This window comes from Protomyctophum bolini (assembly GCF_963924005.1).
Source record: "Protomyctophum bolini genome assembly, chromosome: 7".
Classification (NCBI taxonomy): domain Eukaryota; kingdom Metazoa; phylum Chordata; class Actinopteri; order Myctophiformes; family Myctophidae; genus Protomyctophum; species Protomyctophum bolini.
In genome coordinates, this window is record NC_137868.1 from 34015566 (window position 1) to 34040412 (window position 24847).

At 44.9% G+C, this 24847-nt stretch overlaps 2 protein-coding genes across 2 annotated transcripts; one reads left to right on the forward strand and one right to left on the reverse strand.

Annotated features, from left to right (window-relative positions):
* Positions 1-1433: 1433 nt before the first annotated feature.
* pop1 (POP1 homolog, ribonuclease P/MRP subunit) lies at positions 1434-17458 on the reverse strand. The gene is made up of 16 exons (XM_080768066.1): positions 17378-17458; positions 17023-17166; positions 16434-16556; positions 15988-16163; positions 15206-15454; positions 14836-14923; positions 13985-14163; positions 13479-13762; positions 13270-13363; positions 13057-13165; positions 12856-12975; positions 11069-11190; positions 10740-10931; positions 3707-3861; positions 3180-3392; positions 1434-2544 (listed from the first exon to the last, which is right to left on the reverse strand). Exons 2-16 carry the CDS (start codon positions 17159-17161, stop codon positions 1758-1760), a joined length of 3030 nt encoding a protein of 1009 aa, XP_080624192.1. The 5' UTR covers positions 17162-17166; positions 17378-17458; the 3' UTR covers positions 1434-1757.
* A 316-nt stretch (positions 17459-17774) lies between these two features.
* Positions 17775-22690, forward strand: LOC308318197 (2-iminobutanoate/2-iminopropanoate deaminase-like). Its single transcript, XM_080767639.1, has 6 exons — positions 17775-17931; positions 18610-18715; positions 19193-19247; positions 19355-19423; positions 21063-21118; positions 21216-22690. Exons 1-6 carry the CDS (start codon positions 17867-17869, stop codon positions 21273-21275), a joined length of 411 nt encoding a protein of 136 aa, XP_080623765.1. The 5' UTR covers positions 17775-17866; the 3' UTR covers positions 21276-22690.
* Positions 22691-24847: the final 2157 nt, after the last annotated feature.

Genomic DNA, 24847 nt, shown 5'->3' on the forward strand with positions numbered 1-24847 from the left:
AAAACTCCCAGCAGCCAAATCGACTCAGAGTGACAGCCTATGGTGACTGCCCAAGAGATGTTTCCACCCAGCCAGTCACACATGATCAATCATAAACCAATGGCCATCCTGCCACAAGAGCAGCTCAACAAATTACTTTAAATGGCCCTTTGGCCACAATCAATAATAGCCTTGATTAAATAGCTATAGCTAAATCCGTGATCAGGTTACTAAATCACTCTAAATGTGACATCAAGGTGAGTTATATATTTATTAATTATATTTATTTATTTTTATCCGTTTTTCTAAGTCACACCTCAGATCTCGTGAGGCTCGTGCACACTAAACTCGTGCACACTAAAGACAAACAATCTTTATTTTGACTTTTACCATTTTCCTCAAAATATACCCCAGCACCAATAGGGTGTTGCAGCTTTGAAGTAGTTTGGATTTCATACAAAAATTACAATTACTCAAAGAAAATCTGAAATGTTGCTGCAACCCCACTGCAATGACCAGCCTGCCACTAACCACCTCAGTTCAAGGCTCTATTGAATTCATGTGAAGTCGATCTGTGCCTGGCTGTGATAGTGGTGCCCACGGGGAAGCAGCTTTTTGCTTCTACGGGCCGTCGGTATGGAACAAGCTCCCACTGTACCTTCGTCAGGCAGCCTCTGTAGACATTTTTAAAGCTCAGCTCAAGACCCACTTCTACAACATTGCTTTTAATTGATCTTTTATTTTTTTATTTTTTGTTATTCATGTCCTCACTGCATTACTGCTTGTTTTTAATGTTGTTGCCATGCTTTTCTTTTATCCTCCATTTCTCTGTAAAGCACTTTGAGCTGCATTTCATGTCATGAAAGGTGCTATACAAATAAAGTTTTATTATTATTATTTATTATCACTGGTGATTATGGGTTGATAGCATTCGAGCGGGTGTTAGACTGAAGCAGCTCACTCAGTGGAGTGGACCCAGGCTAGGTGGAGCCAGCAAAATGTCAGGACCAGCGTATTATGGAGGTGAAGCACAAGTTTATACATACTACAATCTACCTCACACCACTTTAAAAAGAACACACACAATATACTATATTAATGCTAGTAAAGTTTGTTGCCAAGCAACAAGACTTACTGTCTGACACCTAGGGCTGTATTTTGCGTGTCTTAAGTACCAGGTCTTATTCCCTAACTTGAGTAAACTAAAGACCTGGAGGCGTGATCAATGCCATTTGGCTATTCTGAGTGGCCAAAGAGCATTGATCACACCTCCAGGTCTTTAGTTTACTCAAGTTAGGGAATAAGACCTGGTACTTAAGACACGCAAAATACAACCCCTACACCCTTATGGGAAGTCCGTTTTCAAGCCAGGTGTAACTATAATACAGAATATATGTAGAATGCCACAGCATCATGTACTGTAAATATCAAAGACGGGCAAGATTATTATAGCAGAGAAAAACTTTAATTGCCCTCAACAAATGACACACTGCATATTGTATTGCCATCATTTTCAAACAAGACTTAACAAAGAAATGTTACAGAACAGAATATATATTTCTATATAAAAACCCAACCAAGTGATTAACATTGTTCAAACCAATATGTAATAACTATAATACTTAGCAACTGATTTCGGATGAGAGCATAAAACAAGAAAAGAAAAGTATAACAACCAAAACCTTTAGCTTATAATGCCAAGATGACCTTTGTGCAATAACACCAGTATTGGGGAAAGTCGGGCTCTGCTGCACAGGCCCAGATCTGAGATCTGTTACCTAGACTTCTATGTTCATTTTAGCGAAGCGGTATTGTAATGAAGTAGGGTTGCGCAGAAGCACCAGGCCTCTTTGTTCCACCGGCTGGTTGAGGAGAGTATGGAGGAGGCCAGGGACACTGACAAGCCCCAGGGCTTCCCCACAGCCAGCAGACAGGGTGAAGTCCCCCTGGGTCACCCAGCCCAACGTCACACGGGAGCAGTGGGACGTGACACTGGGCAAAGGATCAGGCCACAGTCCCAGGATGAGGTCTGAGGAAGAGGCTGATTCAGGGTCTTTAGCTGGAGTGTGGCTGGATGTCGAGGTCTGATCGGACAGGGTGACGGAGGCAGAGATGGCAGCAGAGGGCTGGCCCACAGATGAGGTAAGGCTTGGGTCAGTGGCCGTGGTCTGGGCGTGGACAGAGGCAGGAGGAGGTAGTTCTGAGCCCTTGCTCTCAGACTTGCATGACAATGTAGATGTTGCAGGTTTCTTTGGACCCTTCTTGTGGCGTTTTATTTGGCTCTTGAAGTGGTCTCTGTGAGGGAGCTCCTGTGGACCGCTGAAGTCAGGCTCTTTCTTTTTCAGCCGTGTCAGGTCTTCGCGGGTGGGCACACACACCAGAGCATGTAGCTCCGGCTTCCCCTTTGACAGCAGCGAGAGACGAACCCATACCAAACCGTTCCGGTGAAACGAAGTCACGTGCGAGTGGTCAAGAGGTGTCACCTCCCCCACGCGTAGTGACCTCTGACCTCTTGAGGTTGTGGGTCTGCACCAACCAGAGAGCAGTTTCAGAGATATTCTATTCCTGGGAAACACAGAAACAAAGCATTAGAATTCAGGGGAATATTTATCACGGTTAATCATTTAAAAACGGCACATTTTTTTTAAATCACACTAATAATTGCTTTGAAAGCGACCAAAATAAAAAGCAAAGCCAAAAGCCCATAAAATCAATCCAATTTTCTGCTCATAGAATCGTCCATTACTCAAAGCCAGTGTGACGTTTTTATGAGGATAGATGCAAGTCTTCACCTATACTAATCTCTGTTATATTGCAGCAATTTAAAGCTGGATGTACTTTGGGTTTTCTCATCAGAGGAGTTATGATGAAAGGAAGGTAGACTGGAGGAGGGCTATGCATCAAGTCTGTCAAACGCTCCAATAGGGTCTCATTGAGAAAACAAAAGGGAAAAGATAAGTGACGATTAAAAGACCAAAAGGCAAAAAAAAGGAAGAAAACACTAGAGTTGCACAGCTCAAGGGACTTTTATAAGTCAGTGGAATGAATGGGATTCATTAGTGGATGAATTTAGAGTACTTTATCTCAGTTAATTCCAATATATGAATCTGGCTTTGATTCTCAACATGAGACCTAACTAAATCCTCAGTATGATTCCCACAGCATGACATAAAATAAGACATCAACAGAAAACACCATACCTCAGAAGACTGAAGCTACTCTGTGGCACCATTGGTGTCACATCAACTTCGGCACCATGCATGGCATGCTGCATGTCTGGTTGGATCCGATTCTGTCCCCTGTCCCCCTCCCTCGTGATGAGTTCCCACTCTTCAGACAGCTGTTGCCAGGGACAACGGAAGGGAGCCAGGCAGCCATGTTTAATATAATTGGTCCGTTTGGCAGGCGGACGCCTACATGAGAAAAGGTGAGAAGGTTAAACCCTTGTCAAACTGTCGGGGCCGCCCTGACAATTTATATAACAAATCCTGCCTGCTGAAGAGTGGATTATGGAGGATGAGTAACACACAGCCTTATTACCATCTCATCAGCGTAGATGGGAAGTTATGTGTAATGGAAATTAATCAGGGTCAAATCTGTGCAATGCTTACTTTCCTTCTAATGAATCTCCCATTATCATCAACAAACTCCTTTAGGCAAGTACAATACATAATTTCAGTTTCCACACGTAATGTAGCTCAGGTCTTCTTTTTCTCAATGTTCTGACCTTTTGAACTTAGCCGAGAGTTGGGTTTCTTGCTCCTGCTGAAAACGTACACCTGCAGGGCAGTCTGGGTAGTCATGAGGAAAGTGAGAAGCTCCTTTATTCTGGGAGTGTTTCAGACTCATCTTCAGACCACCAATGCGAACTCCTCTATACACCTTGTGGTCAAAACAAAACCCAAAATAACACTTCAAGTCAATTAAAAAGGAAGTTTAAAGCAAGTCTGGCTAGGTTTCAACTCATGGCATTTAGCATTCTTTACTTGACAAAGCAAAATTAAACTGCATGAAACAACTGTTTCATGCATGATTCCGAATACTAATAGTTAAGAATCAGAACACCCATCCAAAAAACTGCAGGTCAACAGTCAGAATAATGTTTAAGAATGTACACTTATTCTCTTGTATTTTTCAATCTCTTGTATTAATTAATCGCCTCTCCTCCCAAGGAGAGGCGAGGATAGGGGAATTGATCAGGTTAGTTCTAAGTTATCAGAATGCTCCACATTAGTGGGGTCGTATCTGATACTTCCATGACCGGAGAGCAGAATGAATTTTAGGTAATTTAGCCTTAACAGGTTGTTGATGGTGGCCATATGGATTTGGGTCTCTCATGAATTTTGCCTGCATTTTTGCGAGGTACATGGGGGCTCAATTCGTTTTTTAACCTTCATAGATAAATCCACTGAGAAACGGACCTTTGCTCTCCACGGTCACGGAAGTATCAGATACGACCCCACTATATGATGTTGTTTGATTGTATGATTTTGCAGTTGAACCACTTGACACTTTTACAAAGGAGTTCTATTTCGTCCCTGCTGACCGCCAGAGGCGGTGCTTTAAGCACTGAATACGTCCCTTCGCGCATGCGCAGTCGAGTATTTATACCAACAATGTCAATTTTGACCCCGTGATGACCCCCGGAGTAGTCTATAACTTCCGGCAGTCACCTGGGGCTCAGTCCCTAATTTCTTCTCGCTGCGCAAGTTGTACACAGTACAGAGTTCTACAGCAGAATTGAACTGCATTGTTACAGAACTATTGAGTTGCTGGTAGTCCCGTGACCATTATTGGTCGGAGTAGCGACGCGCGTTCGCCCTCCAGGAACTGCGACTCTTATCATCTTATCATCTTATATCTTCTTTTCCCCGTGGGAACGAACTAAAGGTAAGCAAACAACCCCTGTGCGCATAGGCTGCGTGCGCGCTGCTTCCCTGCCACACACACGGTTGCGTGCTACGATCGGTGACCTGATAGCGTCCCGTTCAGCACTGGTTAAAGCTGAACGGATAAGTTCGGGTCTCTTTGCCAGCTTACACTGTTTGATTCCCATGCATGCATTTAATTGAATTGTATGCTATGCGGTAGTGCTAGTGACGGCAAGCGTAGCGCTGCCCGCTCCCAGCACGTTAGCCGACATTGCTAATTTGCTATTGTTTATTGTTTAGTTTTCTGTTTAGCCCGTGTCTGCGACGCGGCACGCCGCAGCACGGTGCAACTCGAGTAACACTCATTCTGTGTACTGTAGTGTACTTATTTAATGATACTATTAAGCTTATAGTTTAAGTTTGGCGTTACTTCAGTAACCCCGGATATGTGAATTAGCTTGACTGATTTGGTCGTCACTGTTTTCAAGAGTGTACTTTAATTTCGGCATAGAGTCACTGCCTCTTTATAGGTTGTTGTTTGTCAAATTAGATATATGTAACTATACGTTGTATTGTTATTATTATTATATACTAATTAATAATATAATATTAATAGTATATATTAATATAATAATTATTATATATTATATATATTATATTATTATTATATACTGTATGTAATTATATATTATATATATTGTATTATTATTATATACTATATATAATTATATATTATATATACTGTTCTATCGCTGTTAAAGCACCCCTTAGCCGGCATAGGTGGCGTGCGCGCCCCCTTCCTCCAGCTAAGCGGCCTTTAGCACAGCCAACAGTAGCCTCTGCTGGCACAGGCAGCGTCTGCGCTCCCTCCCTCCAGCATACGGCTCCACCTCTAGCAACCACTAGCGTCCGCGCTCTGGGCTACATCTGTGGGTTACCGATGGACGAACCCTGCCACCACCTGTGCACCTCCTGTCAGGCTCCTCTGCGGCCAGAGGATGGGCATGACCTCTGCCCTGGGTGTCTTGGCCCCCAACATCTGAGGGAGGCACTCGGCGACAACCCATGCATGAACTGCACCATCATGCCCCGGGAGGTGAGGATAGCCAGGTTGGCACAGGTGGAGAAGGTGGACGGTGAGCTTCCCCCATTGGGCATGCTAACCCAACGACAGACCAGGGCTTCCAAGCGTCGATCCACCACACCTGCTACCTCGACCCCTGCTTCCAAGAGAAGGGCGGGGCCTGACCATAGGCTATCATCTAAGGTCGACCAGATGTCTGCCGACCTGGCCCTAATGAGGGCCATGTTCATGGCCCGTCAGCCCGAGATCCAGCCGGAGGACGTAGAACCACCTACTCCGCCGATGCCGCACCTGATCCCTGAGGGTCAGGACCCGGACACACTGTCCCTGGCGGCCTCAGCCACCCACTTCCACGACTATGACGAAAGTGAGGCGGATGGGGCAGAGGCGGCTTCCGAGGCCTCTGAGCAGGGCTCGTACTCATCAGCCCAGACCGGTCTGACTGAGACGGCTGGCGGCTCCATGAGGGCCGCCCTGTACATGGCTCTTGATCATCAGGGCCTGGCTGGACCGCAGCAGGCGGAGTCAGCCCCGTCAAGCCGTTTCTTCAAGAACAAGCCAGCCCCCTCTAGCTTTACCGTTCCTCACTCAGAGGACTTCCTGAAGGAGCTACACACTTGCTGGAGAGACTCGAAGGCTTGCTCTCGTCTCTCTGCCGATGGGCGTATGCTCGCGGCCATGGACAACCCGGAAGGAGTCGGCCTGCAGCGCATGCCGGCTGTGGAGCCCTGCATCGCTTCCTTAGTTGTCGACCCCGACGAGGCGCTACGGCAGGACACCAGGTGCCCCCGACCCCAGTGCAGGACCACCGATGACCTCCTCATAAGGGCTTATGATGCAGGAGCCCGTGCCGGGAGGATCTCCAACTCCCTGTCACACCTCATGCTCGCCCTCTCTGCATCTCTGCAGGCGAACAACGCGAGCGCAGAGCCCGCAGACGCCAACACCCTCTGCGACGCATCACTGGAGGCATTCGGCCTCATGTCAAGAGAGCTGGGACGGATGATGTCCACTCTCGTTCAGGCGCGGCGCCAAGTCTGGCTCTCTCAGGCCAACCTGACTGAGAAGACCAGGGCAACCCTGCGCGGTCTTCCAGTGGTGCCGGGAGCGATATTCGGCCCAGCTGCGAGGGAAGCGCTGGACCGCACAATCCGGGCCAGGGCGGACAAGGAGCAGCTGTCAAGCCTGAGGCGACAGCGCATGCCTCCCCCAGAGGGACCTCCCAACAGGAGCAGAGGCCCCTCGGCCGCCACCCGAGCTCGCCTGCCACAGGCCCCCACTTGGGGCCAGCGCACTTCCCAGCGGACTGAACAGAGGCAGGGCCATAACCCTGGCCGGCCCTCTACTAGGCAGTTTCGTGCCCCGGGCCCTGGGGGACCCCCCCCCAGGGCCCCTAGGGGCCGGGGGGGCAGACGCTGAGACCACGCGGCCGGCCGTCGGATACTTTACACCTCAGCAGCTCAGGTACTGGGCTGCTCAAGCTTCGGACACGTGGGTGATTGCCACCTTAACCCACGGGTACAAGCTTCAGTTCCGACGCCGGCCCCCCACAGCCGGCCGGGTCAGAATGACCACTATAGCCGACCCGGCAAAGGCCCTTGCCCTAGACCAGGAGCTGTCCATCCTCCTGGCCAAGGGCGCCATCGAAGCAGTAGACCCCCGGGAGCACCCCAGGGGGTTCTACTCCACATACTTCCTAGTGCCAAAGAAGACAGGCGGTTTTCGCCCCGTCTTAGACCTGAGGGTGCTAAACAAATACATGAAGGTCATTCCGTTCCACATGTTGACCTCAAGGGACGTCCTGCAATCCATCGCCCACAGGGAATGGTTCACATCAGTGGACCTAAAGGACGCATATTTTCATGTCCCCATTGCTCGGCAACACCGCCAGTTCCTGCGGTTTGCCTATCGAGGCCGCCACTGGCAGTTCAGAGTTCTGCCGTTCGGACTCTCCCTCTCTCCGAGAGTATTCACGAGGTGTGTGGCAGCGGCGCTGGCGCCTCTCCAATCGCAGGGCGTCAAGATCCTGCCATACCTCGACGACTGGCTGATCTGTGCGCCATCCCAGGCGCTGGTAGCCGAGGACACAGCACGTCTCCTGTCCCATGCAGCCCGGCTGGGGTTAAAGGTAAATGTGGAAAAAAGTTGCCTGATCCCATCCCAAACCACAACATTTATTGGTCTGGCGTTACACACCAGAACGATGAAAGCCTGTCCGTCCTCACGCCGGGTGGACGACATTATGAAGTTTCTTCCCATGTTCCGGAGAGGCAGTCGGCTGTCGCTCATCACATTCCTCCGCCTCTTGGGCAAACTGACGTCCGTGGCGGCCGTTGTCCCCCTGGGTTTGCTGCGACTGCGCCCCATGCAGAGGTGGCTGAACAGTTTTCAGTTGGACGCCGAGCGACACAGACACAAAAAGATAACCGTGTCACAACAGTGTCTACTCGCCCTAGCCCCATGGAGAGACAGGGCTTACCTGTCGAGGGGGGTCCCTATGGGGTCCATTCCCTCTCGCAGGGAGATCGTCACCACCGACGCTTGCCCCCTGGGCTGGGGTGCGGTGTGGCAGAGCAGGACAGCTCGCAACCAGTGGTCGGCGGAAGATCGCCGAGACCACATAAACGTGCTGGAGCTACGTGCGGTGCACATGGCTCTACAACGCTTCCTGCCATACTTGAGAGGCAGGCACATACTCGTACGGTCAGACAACACCTCAACCGTATTCCACATCAACCACCAGGGCGGAACCAAGTCTGCACGACTACTAGAGGTGTCCACAGACCTGCTGACGTGGGCGGCCCCCCGTCTCACCAGCCTACGGGCGGTGCACATACCAGGGGAGCGGAACCACCTCGCAGACTTCCTCTCCCGCCAGAAGCCCCCGTCAGGGGAATGGCGCCTCCATCCAGAGGTGGTGCACACCATCTGGGCCCGCTTCGGGAGAGCACAGGTGGACCTATTCGCTTCAGGGGAGTCAACCCACTGCCCTCGCTGGTTTTCCCTAGCGGAAACCATCAGTCCTCTAGGCCTGGACGCACTGGCGCACCCCTGGCCACAGGAGCTGCTCTATGCATTTCCACCACTTCCTCTGGTACGTTCAGTTCTCCAGAGGGTCGTTCAGGAGGGTCACACCATCCTGCTGGTGGCCCCTTTCTGGCCAGGGAGGACATGGTTCCCCCTGCTCCACAGCCTCTGTCACGGAACGCCTTGGCGCCTCCCCGACAGGAGGGACCTACTGTCACAGCTGGGAGGCCGGATCTGGCACCCATGCCCACAACGCCTCCAGCTGTGCGTCTGGCCGCTCAGGGGCCGGAGCCACTGCTGAGCAGCCCGGTGAGATACACCATACTGAACGCCAGAGCGCCGTCCACCAGGCTACAGTATGACAACAGGTGGAAGCTGTTTTCCAGCTGGTGTAGGGATCTGGGCGAAGACCCAGTACACTGCCCTGTACCCAAAATCCTGGAGTTCCTACAATCTCTACTAGGTAAGGGCCGGTCCCCCTCTACCTTGAAGGTTTACGTGGCAGCAATTTCCTGCCGCCATGTGGCAATTAACGACCGCACAGTAGGGAGCCACAACCTGGTGTCCCTCTTCCTGAGAGGGGCTCGGAGGTTGCATCCCCCGAGAGCTCCGAGGGCTCCGTTATGGGACCTTAACCGGGTACTGGACGCCCTGTGCGGGCCTCCCTTCGAACCCTTGGCACAGGCCGAGCTGAAGTGGGCGTCATACAAGACATCCCTTCTCCTGGCCATTACATCGGCAAAGCGCGTCAGTGAACTGCACGCTCTGTCAGTCAGTGAAACATGTCTGAGGTGGAACGCAGACGGCTCGGGGGTCACGCTGTGGCCAAACATAGCATTCCTCCCGAAGGTGCTGTCGCAGGCTCACCTCAACCAGCCTATCAGGCTGGCTCGATTTAACCCCCCACCTGGAGAGGGGACAGACAAACTGGAGCTGTTGTGCCCAGTCCGGGCTCTGAGAGCCTACATTGAAGCTACTGCACGCATCAGGCGGGCAGAGCAGCTATTCCTTTGCCATAGTGGTGTGAACAAAGGCGGCGCTCTCTCCAAGCAGCGCCTGTCCCACTGGATTGTAGACACAATCAGCCACGCCTATGAGGTAAGTAACCTCCCCGTACCATCAGGTGTACGGTGCCACTCTACAAGGAGCATTTCCACATCGTGGGCTGCCATGAGAGGGGTGCCCTTGGAGGACATTTGTGCCGCCGCCTCATGGGCTTCGGCAGGCACTTTCTCAAGATTTTACAGGGTGAACGTGGCCACTCCCCACCCATTGGACGTGGTCCTCTTCCCCGAATCCTCCGGTTCTACCCTTTGAGGTTTGTAATCAGGATTCCTCGTGACTTGTCTGGTATAAGTCATTCAGTGCTTAAAGCACCGCCTCTGGCGGTCAGCAGGGACGAAATAGAACGATAGTTACGTATGTAACTACGGTTCTATGAGTCCTGAATGACCGCCAGAGGCACTCTTGTCACTCAGAATCCTCGTGTTCTCGCGAGAAGATTCTGTAGGGACTGAGCCCCAGGTGACTGCCGGAAGTTATAGACTACTCCGGGGGTCATCACGGGGTCAAAATTGACATTGTTGGTATAAATACTCGACTGCGCATGCGCGAAGGGACGTATTCAGTGCTTAAAGCACCGCCTCTGGCGGTCATTCAGGACTCATAGAACCGTAGTTACATACGTAACTATCGACACTTGTATCCTCACGGATCCTCCAAAAGCAAATTAACATTTGGTCAAATTGGAGGAAAACTACCCTTCTATAACAACTTACCAGTGGGACCCAGAAAGCCATCCCCCACCCCTTGGGCAGCAGCAGGTCCCAACCAGCCCCCCAGGAGCTCATCTCCTGTCCCACCTGCTTCCCGGGGTGCTGAACTAGCAGGACTGGGACCCTGCCCTGCAAAGGAGTGGGGCTGAGCCTGGAGCCTGGCACCAGCATCTCACTCTTCATCCGGTTCAACTCCTGAGGTAAAACACAGCAGAGTGTTTAATATACATACTTCTATATGTGTTTCATACAAAAACATATACAGTAATAGAATTCTGTGCAAGTGTTATTAAAAGTTTGTGAGTAGTGGTAAAGAGATAATGACTTGTTACCTGTGCTGAAATCATGTTGTGTGTGACGTTGTCACGGACAGACTGGTCCCACAGGGAGCTCTGACTGCAGTGCTCTGGTACCCCACGCAACATCAGCTCTCTCCTTTTCTCCTCATTCACCTCTGAGACGAACAAGACAAAGCACAAAAATGCACACTCCTACTGTACATGACTAGCTTCACATGCTACTTAAAGCATAATGACAGTTTGAGAATTTTGCCTTATATAGTGTAGATTGTTAATGGTACTTTCAGCAGCTGTCAAAATTTCCCAAAGGCTTGGAACAAATTGATAGGTGATAGTAGACAACTTTTGTGAAGAAATTAAACAAATGTTCCCTTATTAATAGGCGGTGGCTGAAATGTGCCTGAATAATGTGTTTTATATTAACTGTACAATATGTGAAGACATTGAGGGCGGGATAATAAGCCTAGGACCAAGGTGGACACATTGTGAGCTTGTAGATCGCCTATTTTGGGTGTGCGGAACCGCCGCCGCGCAACTAAGTACAGGCCTACACAATAGAAACTAAAATGAGAACAGAGCTACTGAGATACACTACTGCAGTGCGCACACAACCCAAATGAGTGAAGTGAACCGTTCCGAAACAGATAGGCCTATGTCATCTCGTATGTGTATACGTTTTACACTACAGTATATGTTAATTCGAGGAACCTCTCTGTCTGTCACTTCTAGGGCAATCAAGCAAATGTGATTGTACATGCGAATGATGCGATACGAATGAAGCAAGCAGCTGCTCATTTTACTTTGAAAACCAGTAATTTGGGCTGCAGCTGCAGCAGGGCAGACTGGTTTGCGGCCTGGCTCCCGTGGCGGGACGGGCGGGTTATGCAAAAAAGCCGGCCCGCGCAACACTACCACCTGGCCTTACTAATTAGCACATATTTTACGCGCTACACGGCCCAAAAACGTAAATTAATAATAATCCATGTATGGGCATTCCCAGTCCGGTTGTTTCAGGGCGTCTTACTGGTACTAAGACTATAAAAATACTTCGATATTGCTTGTTGCCTTGTTCAGTAACATATTTTAATTTCAGTGACTGTCCCTCTGACACAGCATTTACAGCATCATAAATGTTGCCGTTTTGCCATTGCCAAGTTTTGATTTCTCTGTAATGACAGTACCAACTTCAAAGTCAACTTCAGCTTATGGTCAGATCGCAAATCTGATCCAAACAACCCATATAAAACTGCCCACTGCATTTTGTAACTTATGTATATAACCTAGCAAGAGAGCCCTGTAAAGCTTAGCTGAATAACACCAATGACAATGGTGACGCTCGAACATAGGAAAGGAATGACCAAAAGGGGGAGGAGTGAGGAGGACAGTAAGAGCTCAATCTGTTGAGCAAATATGTGGCAAGAGGGTGCACACTGCATATACAGTATTATACAAGTACGTACACGAATTCTACCCTGACTAAACTGTCCACTCCTCATTCGTTGTCCTAGAGAGCAAATCAGTAAAATATTGTCTGTCACTGAGGGTGTTGGCCGAGTACAGGGTCCTGCCAGGATTCGAACCTGGTTCATCTGCATGGCCTGGCAGAGGCTCCCCTGGAGCACAGAACCAGATGCGTACTCATTGCAACAGCCTCAGAAATACAAACAACACCCTGATTCACTATGGACAACATTGACCAAATACCAGGAAACTTGACATGGAGCAGTGTACATAACGAACTGTACTGAACAGGGAAAACTCGAGAAGTTATACACAGGCTAATAATTTTCATCAGTGATGTCCGTTAGGCCTGATTTTACCTTGCGCCTGCTTTATATCGGGCACTGCTTTGACCCTCTTCTTGGGTAATGTCAACCTGGGATCATCCACCGTTAGACCTAGAACTGTGCCTGGAGGCACCTCTCCTGTAGAGTAGATGCCTGTAGAAATAACTTATGGTTAGACATACTGTACATATGCATATACAGACAAAACACTGAGAAAACGCATGAGCAGCCAACCTTTCAGTGTCATAAAGACATCAGCTTGTTGTCGATGTAGGGTCATCTTTTGCTCATCCTTGCAATGCTCAGGCCACCAAAGGGAAGATGTCTGGGATTTGCTGATAGACTATAAAAAAAATACAAATAAATTAAAAAAAATCCATTCAGTTTAAAGATATTTAAAGATATATATCAGCTGGTCTCTGCTTTCCATGCTGGTTAAATGCTTACATCACAATCTGTGGCAGCTTCAAGTGTTTCAGTCAGAACAGAATGAGACTGTGGTCCGATCAGCCGATAGCGTACCATCTCCATTGTCAGGTCGCTGCAACAGAAACAGCACAATACAAAAGCAAATTAAGCTATTTTCAGGTAAATACTTGGTAACGGAAAGTACTTAATTTGGATTAGGTTTTAAAAAATAAAAATTGACTGAATACTTTATACTAATTCCAGTTGAGCCGGATGTCCAGGTTACTGGAGTGGTGGGAGATCTGGTTCCGTCACCCAGGATCTTCTTAGCTGGTGGGCCATTTTCATAATCATCCTTACAACTGCGCTTCCTTTTGGTTCCTGGGGCCTGCTGCTTCTTTGGATGGGTCATTTCAGACTTGGTTTCCGGGTCTGGGTTGGCAGTAAGCTCTGCTGTGGCGACGACTGGAGCAGCAGGTGGAAATATGGGCTCGCAACAGTGACACACATTTTGTAACTCAGGAAGGAGGTCCTGGAAGACGACAAGTTTACAGAGTTAGCTAACGTGATGATGTTTAATTACATTTTGTTGACAGACATGCATCTCCGTTTCAATATAAAGAAACATTCACTGCTCTGTTCTACAAATCCATTACTAATTAAGTATGGGTATTTGACAGAATACCACCAAGTTTTTATGTAATGAACTAAAAAGATTAGTAAAATGCTTTACATCTCCATTAAAAACCTGTACCTGTTTAAGAGTGGGATGAACCCAGATCCACAGCTGTCTATGAGTTGAGCCCTGTGTACGGGGTCTCCACATGAAGGTGACAGGTCCCAGGGCCTGTGAGGGGTACTGTCCTGCTTTATAGACCATTGTGCTGCCCTGTTTTCGACCCAGCAGACATGCCGCCGCAGCAAACGTTGGTCCTAGAACCACACAAAACACACCACTATGTTTACTGCTGTTCCAAATATCACCGTTATGAATCAAATCAGGGCTTTTCGGGTGACACGATTGTATGAATAGCACTGGTTCAACATCAGGCTCATTATTCTGAAAGCTGTGTAAGTAATGTCCAATTGTCCATACAATTTGTGAATGCATGCCCCATCAATTTACGAAATACCCATTATAGTCGTTTTCTTTCAGAGTACTCATTGTACCCGCTGCTTACTACTACCATTATGTCGTTATGATCAACTAAATAGGGATACAGGATTGAAGTCGATAGGTCAGACACTAGACAGTGTCCGAGTTATGCCTGGGACAGATACAGTATACAAGAATAGAAATCTGCACACCAGTATCGCTGCTCCCAAATACATTTTACTAGGTAAAGAAATCAAAAAATGAATATTTATTCATTCTTTGAAATAATTTATCCGATTCACTTTTTGATCAAGCACCCAGCCTAGTAGGTTTGGGATGTGCGTCTTAGCCAGACAGATACAAGGTACATTACATAGACCCGGGGCTGTAATGCAGCCCGATCTCCCCCCTCCTGTCAACCTACTGTGATCCATCAATAAATGCCCCACACACACACACACACACAGTGTGGTATAGCATATGCAGTATTTTCATCAGTGTGTTCTTACCCACGTCTTTGCTGGTCAACTGTGAGAGGGAAGCAAGCAGCTGGTCTTCAGCTCCCAGCAGCTCTATACAGCAGTAATATGAAAGGTCCTGTTTGGGACAATCAGAAAAGCAAAGTAATATCAATGACATCGACTGTGACATGACGGCCAGTTTACCTAACTTAATTATATTATAGGGGGGGAAATAATGTATATCCTTTTACTGGTCAAATCCTCTGTGTTAATTTATCCATTTGTAACAGAGTGCACAAAAGGAATTTGGAAACCCTCTCAGTTAAGTCTCGTGTTTTTTCCTCTGGTTCTGAGAGAGCCTTTGTGTAACGTCTGGTGCAAAATCATGTTAAATTACTAATTGTGTATGCCGTTGTACCTGCATCAGACAGTGGCTGCTCATGGCCCTGTAACAGGCTCGGTAGCACTTGTAGGTAGGTCTGTCCCCAAGACAGTAGCCCCACTGTTTCAGCATGTGGAAGCGCTTGGCGTGCCAGATGTGAGTCTCCAGCCACACGTTCTTTCTCTGGCGCCGGTTGAACTCAAGCAGTAGGTTACCATGACGCCGACGGGCCTTGCGGCTCTTGTTCTTGGCCAGCACCTTCTTCTGTCCGACGTGCTTTTCCCGCTGAAGGAAGAGGTGGCCAATAGAAAGGTTATAGGTTATGATAAGGAATGTGAAGGGCATGGGTAGGGTATCACCCGATAATCACCAATATGTTCCTTATCAGACCATGCAATGGAGCAATATAGACATTCCCTACCTACATACTGCCTACCGCGAGTAGGCGACTAGGAAACACGGAAGTGAAATGACTGCATACTGGGCTCCATTGCATGGTCTTGATGACGGAGATTAAATCACCGAAACCGCTATTTGTGTCTGTATATACAGTATGTGAAAGGAAACCAGACAGAGAAGAGTGATAGAGAAGAGAGTATGTGTGCTCAGCAGTGATCTATCAACAAAAACTGTGAATTGGCAACTTGAGAAAAGGAGCTAAATGTAAAATGTCTGATTCATTGACAAAATATCTATATTAAATAAAAAACACGCTTCTCAACTAATGAAAAAATTATCATAGAAGAATCACTATAAATAATGTTTTGTTGCAGGCAGCTCTAGTGTGCATTCCTTCATGTATGAGTCGTGATGCGTACCAGCCTGTTGGCTATTTCCCTCAGCCTACAAGGCAGTCTTTTGGTGTTGTGGCTCATGGCTCTCCTCCTCATGTATTTAGGCAGGGCCATAAACACAATGCAGCTGCCTGTGGGCTTAGTGACAGCTTTCAACATGGTCGTCACCTCCGCAGCCCTGGCCCTGGCAAATGTTTTGGCTGGAGAAGAGGTGGAGTTTGATTCAATTTCACTTGTTACATTTCCTTGACATTGCCTTGTTGACTAGAGGTGCAACATGAATGCTGTGTGACATGAAGTGAAAACGATTTTAAAGCCTCAATACCTACATGTCATTGCATATTTACAGCTTCTAATGGCTTTTTTCTATAGAGTCATAAATCATTAATTAGCTGAATAATTCAGTTCAGTCAATGCTGATTAAACAGCAGTGTATTGTTAATTTCATTAGTACGTTTGTTTGCCCTTACCAGTGATGGTCTTGGGCATCTCCTCAGCATAGCCCCCTCCATCTCTCTGGTGTCCACGGACCCATCCACCCTGATGTTGAGAGCCGCACTGCCTCGCTGTAGAGGGACCAGACCTATCTTGACCTTGAGAGATCATCACTTTTGTCAGTTCATTCACATCAATGACATCATGTCTAGATTCCATCTAGACATGTAGATCTGTAAAATCTACATGGCATGTATCACAAGGTGATTATCATCATCCTAGTATATTTAATTTGTCAACAGTGAATTGTAAGGAAGAATTGACCTGCTTAAGGCCACCATTTTGCACAATTCAATCATTTCACACACGATGGAGTCAGTCATGACTGACACGTTTGCCAATGAATGGAAAGAATGTGCCGACTGTGAAATGTGCTGATCACTCAGATACCTTACCAAGGCAGAAAGTGAAAACAAACAGTGGCATACAGACACAGGAGCACAAAAGAAACATCCATTTATCTATCAATTTCCAACTCTGGGTGTGCACAAAAGTTAATTTGTACACTCCCGAGTTGAGGTGCTGTACTAAAGTTTGATCCAAGGCACAAATGCATATCTATACCATGGCGTGGAGTGTCTCCATTCTGTGGTGCGTCTTTATTCTGTGATCTGCACGGCTCATTTTGAGGAGAGGATGGATACAGCACACTGGCAGGCTGGTCCCTCATCTTCTTGTCCCGCATCCTGCGTTTAGCCGACATTGTCTCTAAAGAAACATTTATAGATTTAGCGTCAGGCAGGTTTATTATGTGCTGCAGAGGAGAGCGAGAGAGAGAGAGCTGACACAGGTTATCTAACGTGGTGGGATCATGTGTCACTATATGGTGAGCTACAGTAAAACGTGTTTTTACAGTCACACAATATTAGAAATCACACGGTACCACGCTTATTACAAAATGCATTTGTATTATATTTACCGCGGGAATCGGCAAAGTAAATTAACTAAATCTGTCCGTGCGTGGCATACGCACATCTCTTCCCAACATGTGAGTTTTCGGTTTTGCTGCCACTTCCTTCTTCCTTGCAACGAGCTGATTTAATATCCGCTTCGGGTTACGTACGTTAGGTCATGATGTAATGTATGTTGTATTGGCGCAAGGAAGGAACACTTCGACAAAACAATAATAAGCAAGCATGTTTAGCAGCATGAGAGGCTACATTTTTAATTGAGTAGTTTTTTTTGGTACATTTAAGCTAAATACATACGTCTGGTTTAAAATAAAAGCTCAATAAAAAATAAAAATCAATGTCAATTATGTTCTGTACATCTACATCATCAATTATGGTAAAAAGGTTTTTTGCCACAGCCAATGTGTATTGTGTAGGCTCTGTCATCTTTACCTCTGCCTTTCCTACGATAGAAAAGCAGTTATTCCATCTATAGATCAAAAATACAATTTATAATCATGGCTGCGATCATCAGGAGGATAATCCACACAGCGAAAGCACCTGCAGCTATTGGCCCTTACAGGTGAGATGTCGACTTTATGAACTTGGTCCAACCGTCCAAGTGTCATGGCATGTGTCCATTGACAGCAGCCAGTGACATCTCAATAATACTATACATTTTAGTCCCTGTTACTTCCATACGATCAAACAATCTAATCTCTAGGATTAGAGATTAGAGTTAATGTGGATAAATACATTCACAAAAGTTTTTTTTTCTCCACATGTGTCATTATGTATTCTTTCTGAATATTTTAGGGGCGTGTGCATTTTGTCCAATAGTCTGTGGCAGTGTGGGCGGGGGGGGGGGGGGGGGCAATGAGAACTGCATTTGAGGACAAAGTACAGTTTGTAGGAGAAATAACTACTGAGTTCTCCCACTACTGAGTGCTGCCCATGTGTGGCAGCAGAAGGCAGACCATTGGTCAGCCTACTGACTGACCAATGGTTGACAATGACACATGACAATAGATCAACAATTTTAAGTGCAGTGTGTCAGAGTATAACATTTCTGGTCAAAAGGAGTGGTTTCAATGGTTTTAAAATATTCACTTTCATCTTTAGGCTATTCTCAGCAATGTAATGTTATAGTGATTGAATAATGCTCATACAAAACTAAATAAAAGAGGGAAATGACTGTCCACTTGAGAAAATATGATTGGATCCATTATCAATGATACTTCTCTTATTGTGTCTTATCCAGCCAAGCGGTGGTGGTTGATCGGACCATGTATGTCTCAGGACAGCTGGGTATGGACCCTGCCAGTGGACAGCTGGTTGAAGGAGGTGTTCAGGCCCAGGCCAGACAGGTGATTGGTCAGAAACTCCCCTCAGTAACTGATTTAAATCTCAAGACGAAACTACAACCTGGAAGACTGAATTAGACTATGTGGTTTTTGATTGGTGCGCTTCTTCTATTACACTGTACTACTACTTATACATGATGGCAGGACTTGGTTCAACGACGAGTTCTCTGTAATAGTTGGAGACAAACTGGTCAATGTCTTTCTTGAAGGTCTAGTCTTGCAGATATACAGGAAGTCTCATTGGAATCTATATTATATTATTATATTGATGTTTTGTGACTTAGAGGTCGCTGGACTCGGTCTCTGGGTATCACTGACCACCAGTGGTACGGCAGGTGATCCTGGGTACAGCAGTGGCTACATACAGAAAGAAATTATATGGTTATCATATCAAACCAACCAAAGAAGTGATAATGGAGAATGAAATCTCAGCCCTGCTGTACACACAAGAATAAAAACCTTTACAATTTGTTCAAACAGGCTCTTGTGAATATGGGTGAAATCCTTAAAGCCGCTGGGTGCAGTTATGAGAATGGTGAGTCTGAAAATTATATGAAAATCAGTGCCTGCATTGGTTCATTTTAAATGGCACTTGTAGGCTGACCTTTACACCCACATGGTATTTTCTCTTTCATTCCATAGTTGTCAAAACCACGGTGCTTCTAGCTGACATGAATGACTTCACCAACGTGAATGATGTTTATACACAGTGTAAGTATAACATACTGGTATTTTTGTTTTTGTTAATCATGGCAATATCTCATGGCAATATCTCATCATTACATGTCATAGTCCTTGTAACATGTTGAATTGATGTAAATTAAACGGTCATCCCTTGAATCCTGCACTACACACTTATTCCACTGGGTGTCAGTGTAGACCAAAGAATGAACTACACAGTATAGGGCCACGTAGACTTGTAGTGTGGGGGTAGTAATTATTTTCTGTCTTAAACTGGTCATCAACAATACAATGATTTATTGTGATTTGTGATTACTCATTTATACTTCCTTACCTTGTTTTCTGTAGAACAAATATAGATTCTAATTTCTGACTGTAGATAACATATTGAGTTTTCTTCTGAGATACATATATACATTGGATGTTGTTGAAGCAGATGATGATCAGATCACATACTTGTATTGGCAACATTCAGCTTGTTTGACAAATCTGTAGCAGTGTTGTCAAGCACAGTGCTAAGCATGGCGTTGTTTCTACCCGGCACTGACACACAGTGATATGCCACGACCCATGTCACTGACTGCACAGGATGAAACATGAGCTTCTGCTGCCAAGGGATCAGGTCTTTTACTTACAGTAGGTGGCAGCTAACAGGCCACAGTAAAATTCTCAGTGTTAATGTAACCCTGAGAATGGACAAAGAAAATGTAACTAAATGGACCTGTGCGATACTGCAGAAGAGAGTCAAGATAGATCTGCTGGGTTCTATGAAGAGAAAGTTCTTCCTGTAGAATATTGAGCAGCATTAAACAATGTAAAGCTCTGTTGCTGCTGGTCTGACTAACAAATTACAATTGAGTAAATCTACAATTGCATTTATTTTGATAAACAGATAAAGGTTTTTGTTGAAGCCTTATGGATAACAGGACATTTTATGTGCGCTTTTGACAGGGCAAGTTTGATTGATTAATTGATTGATTGAAATATTTATTAACAGTTTGCAGAATTACAATACATTTCAAGCACAAACTCAATACAAAGACTGTTAATTGCACGACCCAATTAAGCATTACACTTGTTTACAAGAGGGTCCACCTTGTTCAATTCATCAAAACATTTAGAGACGTACAAATAGACACTTCTATATAATCAAAGAACAGAACAGGAATTCATCATAAGGGAGGTAAAAAGGGAAAAGAAACATAATAGCGAGGGGAAGTCATGTGGTGGTAGGCCTATCATGAATGTGAAATAGCAGAAAACAGTCGAGAAAAAGAAGACTACGAGATCAGACAGATCATGTAGATACATATAAATGTTTTATAGCCTTGATAAATATAATGCACACACTTGACCCCATGTGAAACATCATGGTTGCAACCAGTGCTATAGCACAGATGAATGGAGATTCCGTCATGCCACTAAATCATCTATCATTGGTCGTAACATAATATATACCATACAGTACGGACTCGTCTTGTGAGATTATAACCACAGATCATGAGTTCAATCACTAGCAAGTAGCAGTTCTATTCATGTTAAAACCAGGTTTGAACTGAACCAACTTCATGTCTACCTTACAAACTGTCTGCGTGAGTCTGTTTGTCTGCCTGTATATGTATCTACTGTATTGTTCATTTTATCCTCCGTTATGTAATACACTACACAGTTTTCACCACCAACTTCCCCGCCAGGGCTGCCTACCAGGTAGCTGGTTTACCCAGAGTGAGTACCTGATAACCATTGGCTTGCCTTTTACCACTCACACATAGATGGTGCTTGATCCAAAAACCATTGATTTTCTTTCTCTTTCTCTCTCTAGGGTGGACTTGTAGAGATTGAGGCTATAGCCGTGTTGGGTCCTATCACTGATGCCTCCTAATGTAAACATTCACAATCTGAACTTTCCATTTTTATATTTTCTAAAAGCCTATACAATATTAAGACAATGTTTTTCTGTCATGATATCAGTCTTGTAATCAAGTCATCCTTGGATATTATACAAGAGGTCTTTCTTGTTTCACCACTGTTCTGTAAGTAAGTACAGGATTGTTCAGGCCCACTTTCACCTCATTAAAATGCATGAAGGTTTGGAAACAGCTTCTAAACTATTACCCCACACTTTATTTTGTATCAGCTCTTATTTCAGGTACAATGGCATGGTAGGACATGGCTGAGAAGAACCTTCTCTTGTTTGCTGTATTGTGTTACTGCATAGTAGCGACAGTCTGTCCTATGTGGGATAATTAATGGACAATAATTAATGCACAATACATTTGGTTAATTCACTTGGTGGTTGTTTTGTTTTTACATACAGTACATGACAGACCTGTAAGCTTATGTCATGGCAGGTGCATTTAGTTTTTTGTTCTTTAATACGAAATTGGCTACAGTACATATGTACTGCGTTAACCAGAAAACTAGTACTAAACGTTTCAGAACGGTACACACCACAATGTGCTGCTGTGGTGGCAACCCTCCATTACGCCCCAGGACTGTACATTAAACAGGTAAGCATTACAGACAAAGCTCAGAGATTGCATTATAGAATGTCAACTTGTCAAGGCCTTGCGTTGATATCAGCAGAGAGATATCAAAGATCAAACAAAAACTTGAGCCCAACAACTTTCATTACATTTTCTAGAATCAAGAGAATGTTTTCTGGTAATCACTGGACTTCTAACATAGTATGCAGAACCAAATGTTAGTTAATGTTAATTAAGTGCATATTAGATGGGATATTAGAAGTCCTCTGATGACACTACTGTGTAGAACCAATGGTAAGATAAGTTTACCAAATGATCTCTTCATGTTCAGAGCATGATACACTTGACCCATTTTTTTATGACATCAAATGATCATCTAATTAACGCAAGATGATATAGAGAAATAAATACAAACGTGAATATACCATACAGTAGCTCTTTAAAAATATATGCTACACACTCCATATCTACGACAAGGAATTAAAGTTTGGTATGTAAACATGGCATGTAGAACCAATAGTTCCATCATATTAACGTTCAGGATGGGTATGATGTTTGCAATGCTCTTGAGCTAATTCTGTCATCAGTGCTTATGGCATCAAATAATATGATCCCCAGACTCACTAAAGCCTTTAAGTCCACAATTTTATATTGCCTCAATAACAAGAAAAAGATGTATACGTTTGTCAAAGATGATTGTATGGAATATCAAGAAGGCATGTTAGGATAATCGTATTAGTCAAGTAGTCCTGGATTCTCTTCATCCTCAAAGATTAATAACTGTTGTTACATTTGGATTTCCATCCAAACATCATTTGTAATATTTTACCAAAAATATAAAGACATCTACTGTAAGCCTGCCTGCTTGCTCAGGAGATAAATTGAATCTTAACCATAAGGTGAAATGTTGTGTCAGATCCTGTGTCTAGGTGAGAAGCTTTGACATGATCTAAATGTATCAATAGAAGGGCAGGGTTACAAAATACAGCCACCCCAATTGTATAAGTTATATTGTATTAACATAATACGCTTTAATGCCACAGCATTTATACGTAACTTAATATTTATTGTGGAATCTTTTAACTCTTAGTGATGATGCTGAGAGACTGACCATGACACCAAGTAAATGCATTAAATGACCCATCCTGGTCATTACCAAATGACGTCATTGATTGCATTCACAATTATAATGACAATTTGTATATATATATTTGTATATATTTCTCATATAAGCTTACACTCATTGAAATAGTAATTAATTCACTGTATGCCAGTTTTATCTCATGGAGCTGTACAAGAAATGACTTAGCTGAAATTGGGACTGATGACAACACCGTTTCTGAATAGAAACCTTCCTGGAGGTAAGCAGTGCATCAGGTTACTTTAGCTGACCTGTAGTTAATGTTACGATGTGTATTTGGCTCCAGGCAGGTGTTTTCTCAGTGAAATATCCTATTATAAAACAGGAGAAGTGGATCACATTTTCAAGACAGTGTTGCTTTATTCTATTGATTCGCAGTAGCCCATACATTTGTATCATCCATTAATTGATGGATATTCTTTACAAAGCCCAAATTCTTTGTCATTATCTGACCTGTGACAAAGAATTTATTGGTGAACAATAACTTCAGTTATATTATACTTTATTAGTCAGGGAATATTATCAGAATAATGTCAAATCTGGGAATACATTTCGATATTTCCATACCAAGAATTTTCTTCACAAATGTGTTTGTAAAGGTGTCTAACATATCCCACATTGGTTTCTATTCAACCACCCCTAGGGGAATTTTTGACAGCTGCTGAAAGTTGGGGTACCAACAACCAATAGGCCTAAAAGGTTTCATAATTTCATTATGCTTTAAGTAGCATGTGACATGTCAAACTAGGGTTTTTTCATGATTCTGAATCCATTCCAAGCATTGGTATTGCACGAAAAACACTCCTTGGGCTAGAAACGGCCATAGCCCAAATGTGCTGACCTCATCACATTTGTGATAGACTGGAACTGACCTATGCTTTCTATGGCATAGGCAGGATCCGCCGGGAGAAACTAGGCGCAGCTGCAGGACATGAGACTAAATAATACATTTATAATAAATAAAAAAAACACAAACACAAAGGTAGCTGAAAGCTAGCTCAGGAAACTCAGGAGAAACATTCCAAACATTTCAAAAGTAGGAAGAAAACTAGGAATCCCAAAAAGGCAATTAAAGTTCAAGGCAATTAAACATAGTCCAAAAATCTAACCTTTCAAGAATGACAACAACCATGAAACTCGGGGAAGGAAGACGAACGTTCTGACAGTGTACAGTGTTAGTGGAAATGAGTCCAGTCTTATAGGGAGCAGGGTGATTGCAGAAGTGTTCTCAGGTGTGGAATGGGCTGAAGAGGGGGTGGAAACCAGGTGTGTGACAATGACTGAGGGTTGGAATGGAGAATGGGAGTGGCTGACAGGGAGACATGGTCTGCAGACCATGACAGGTTGTTGATGGTACCCCAACTTTCAGCAGCTGTCAAAAGTTCTCCTAGGTGTGTGTCCTACCCCCTAGTTGGCCGAATTCGTCGAAGCATGGCTGCCATTGGTGCCTCATATAGGGGTTCAGTGGTCAAATATTATGTGTATTTGAGTGACCGAGGAGGCCAGTTAGATGACATAACAATGGGGAGGTAGGGGTCAGATTTACATAATCTAAGAGATGATGGTGGCAGCTATATTGTGATGTCTAATATACTCAATTTGGTTTGAAACTGTAAATAGGTACTTATGATTACTTTCTGTCCTTATGCCAATATGGCATATGTATTTTATGATTTGCATATACTTTTTGTTTTTGTTTTTTATGTCTGGTTATTGTACTGTCAACCCATTTGGGATTATGGTTGATTTTACGAATGTCTTATAGATTTTGATCTATGTCCATGTCTTTTTCTGTTTATTAAAAATACTGAAACACAAAAGTTCTCC

What these genes read in the sequence shown, in the direction of transcription:
- LOC308318197 (XM_080767639.1), top strand. Translation starts at nt 17,867, where the DNA reads ATGGCTGCGATCATCAGGAGGATAATCCACACAGCGAAAGCACCTGCA. An exon ending in GCAGCTATTGGCCCTTACAG is followed by an intron (nt 17,932 to 18,609) that starts GTGAGATGTCGA and finishes TGTCTTATCCAG; the next exon opens with CCAAGCGGTGGTGGTTGATC. An exon ending in TGGGTGCAGTTATGAGAATG is followed by an intron (nt 19,248 to 19,354) that starts GTGAGTCTGAAA and finishes TTCATTCCATAG; the next exon opens with TTGTCAAAACCACGGTGCTT.
- pop1 (XM_080768066.1), bottom strand. Translation starts at nt 17,161, where the DNA reads ATGTCGGCTAAACGCAGGATGCGGGACAAGAAGATGAGGGACCAGCCT. An exon ending in GATGCCCAAGACCATCACTG is followed by an intron (nt 16,164 to 16,433) that starts GTAAGGGCAAAC and finishes CCTCTTCTCCAG; the next exon opens with CCAAAACATTTGCCAGGGCC. An exon ending in TGTCTTTATGACACTGAAAG is followed by an intron (nt 12,976 to 13,056) that starts GTTGGCTGCTCA and finishes TTATTTCTACAG; the next exon opens with GCATCTACTCTACAGGAGAG.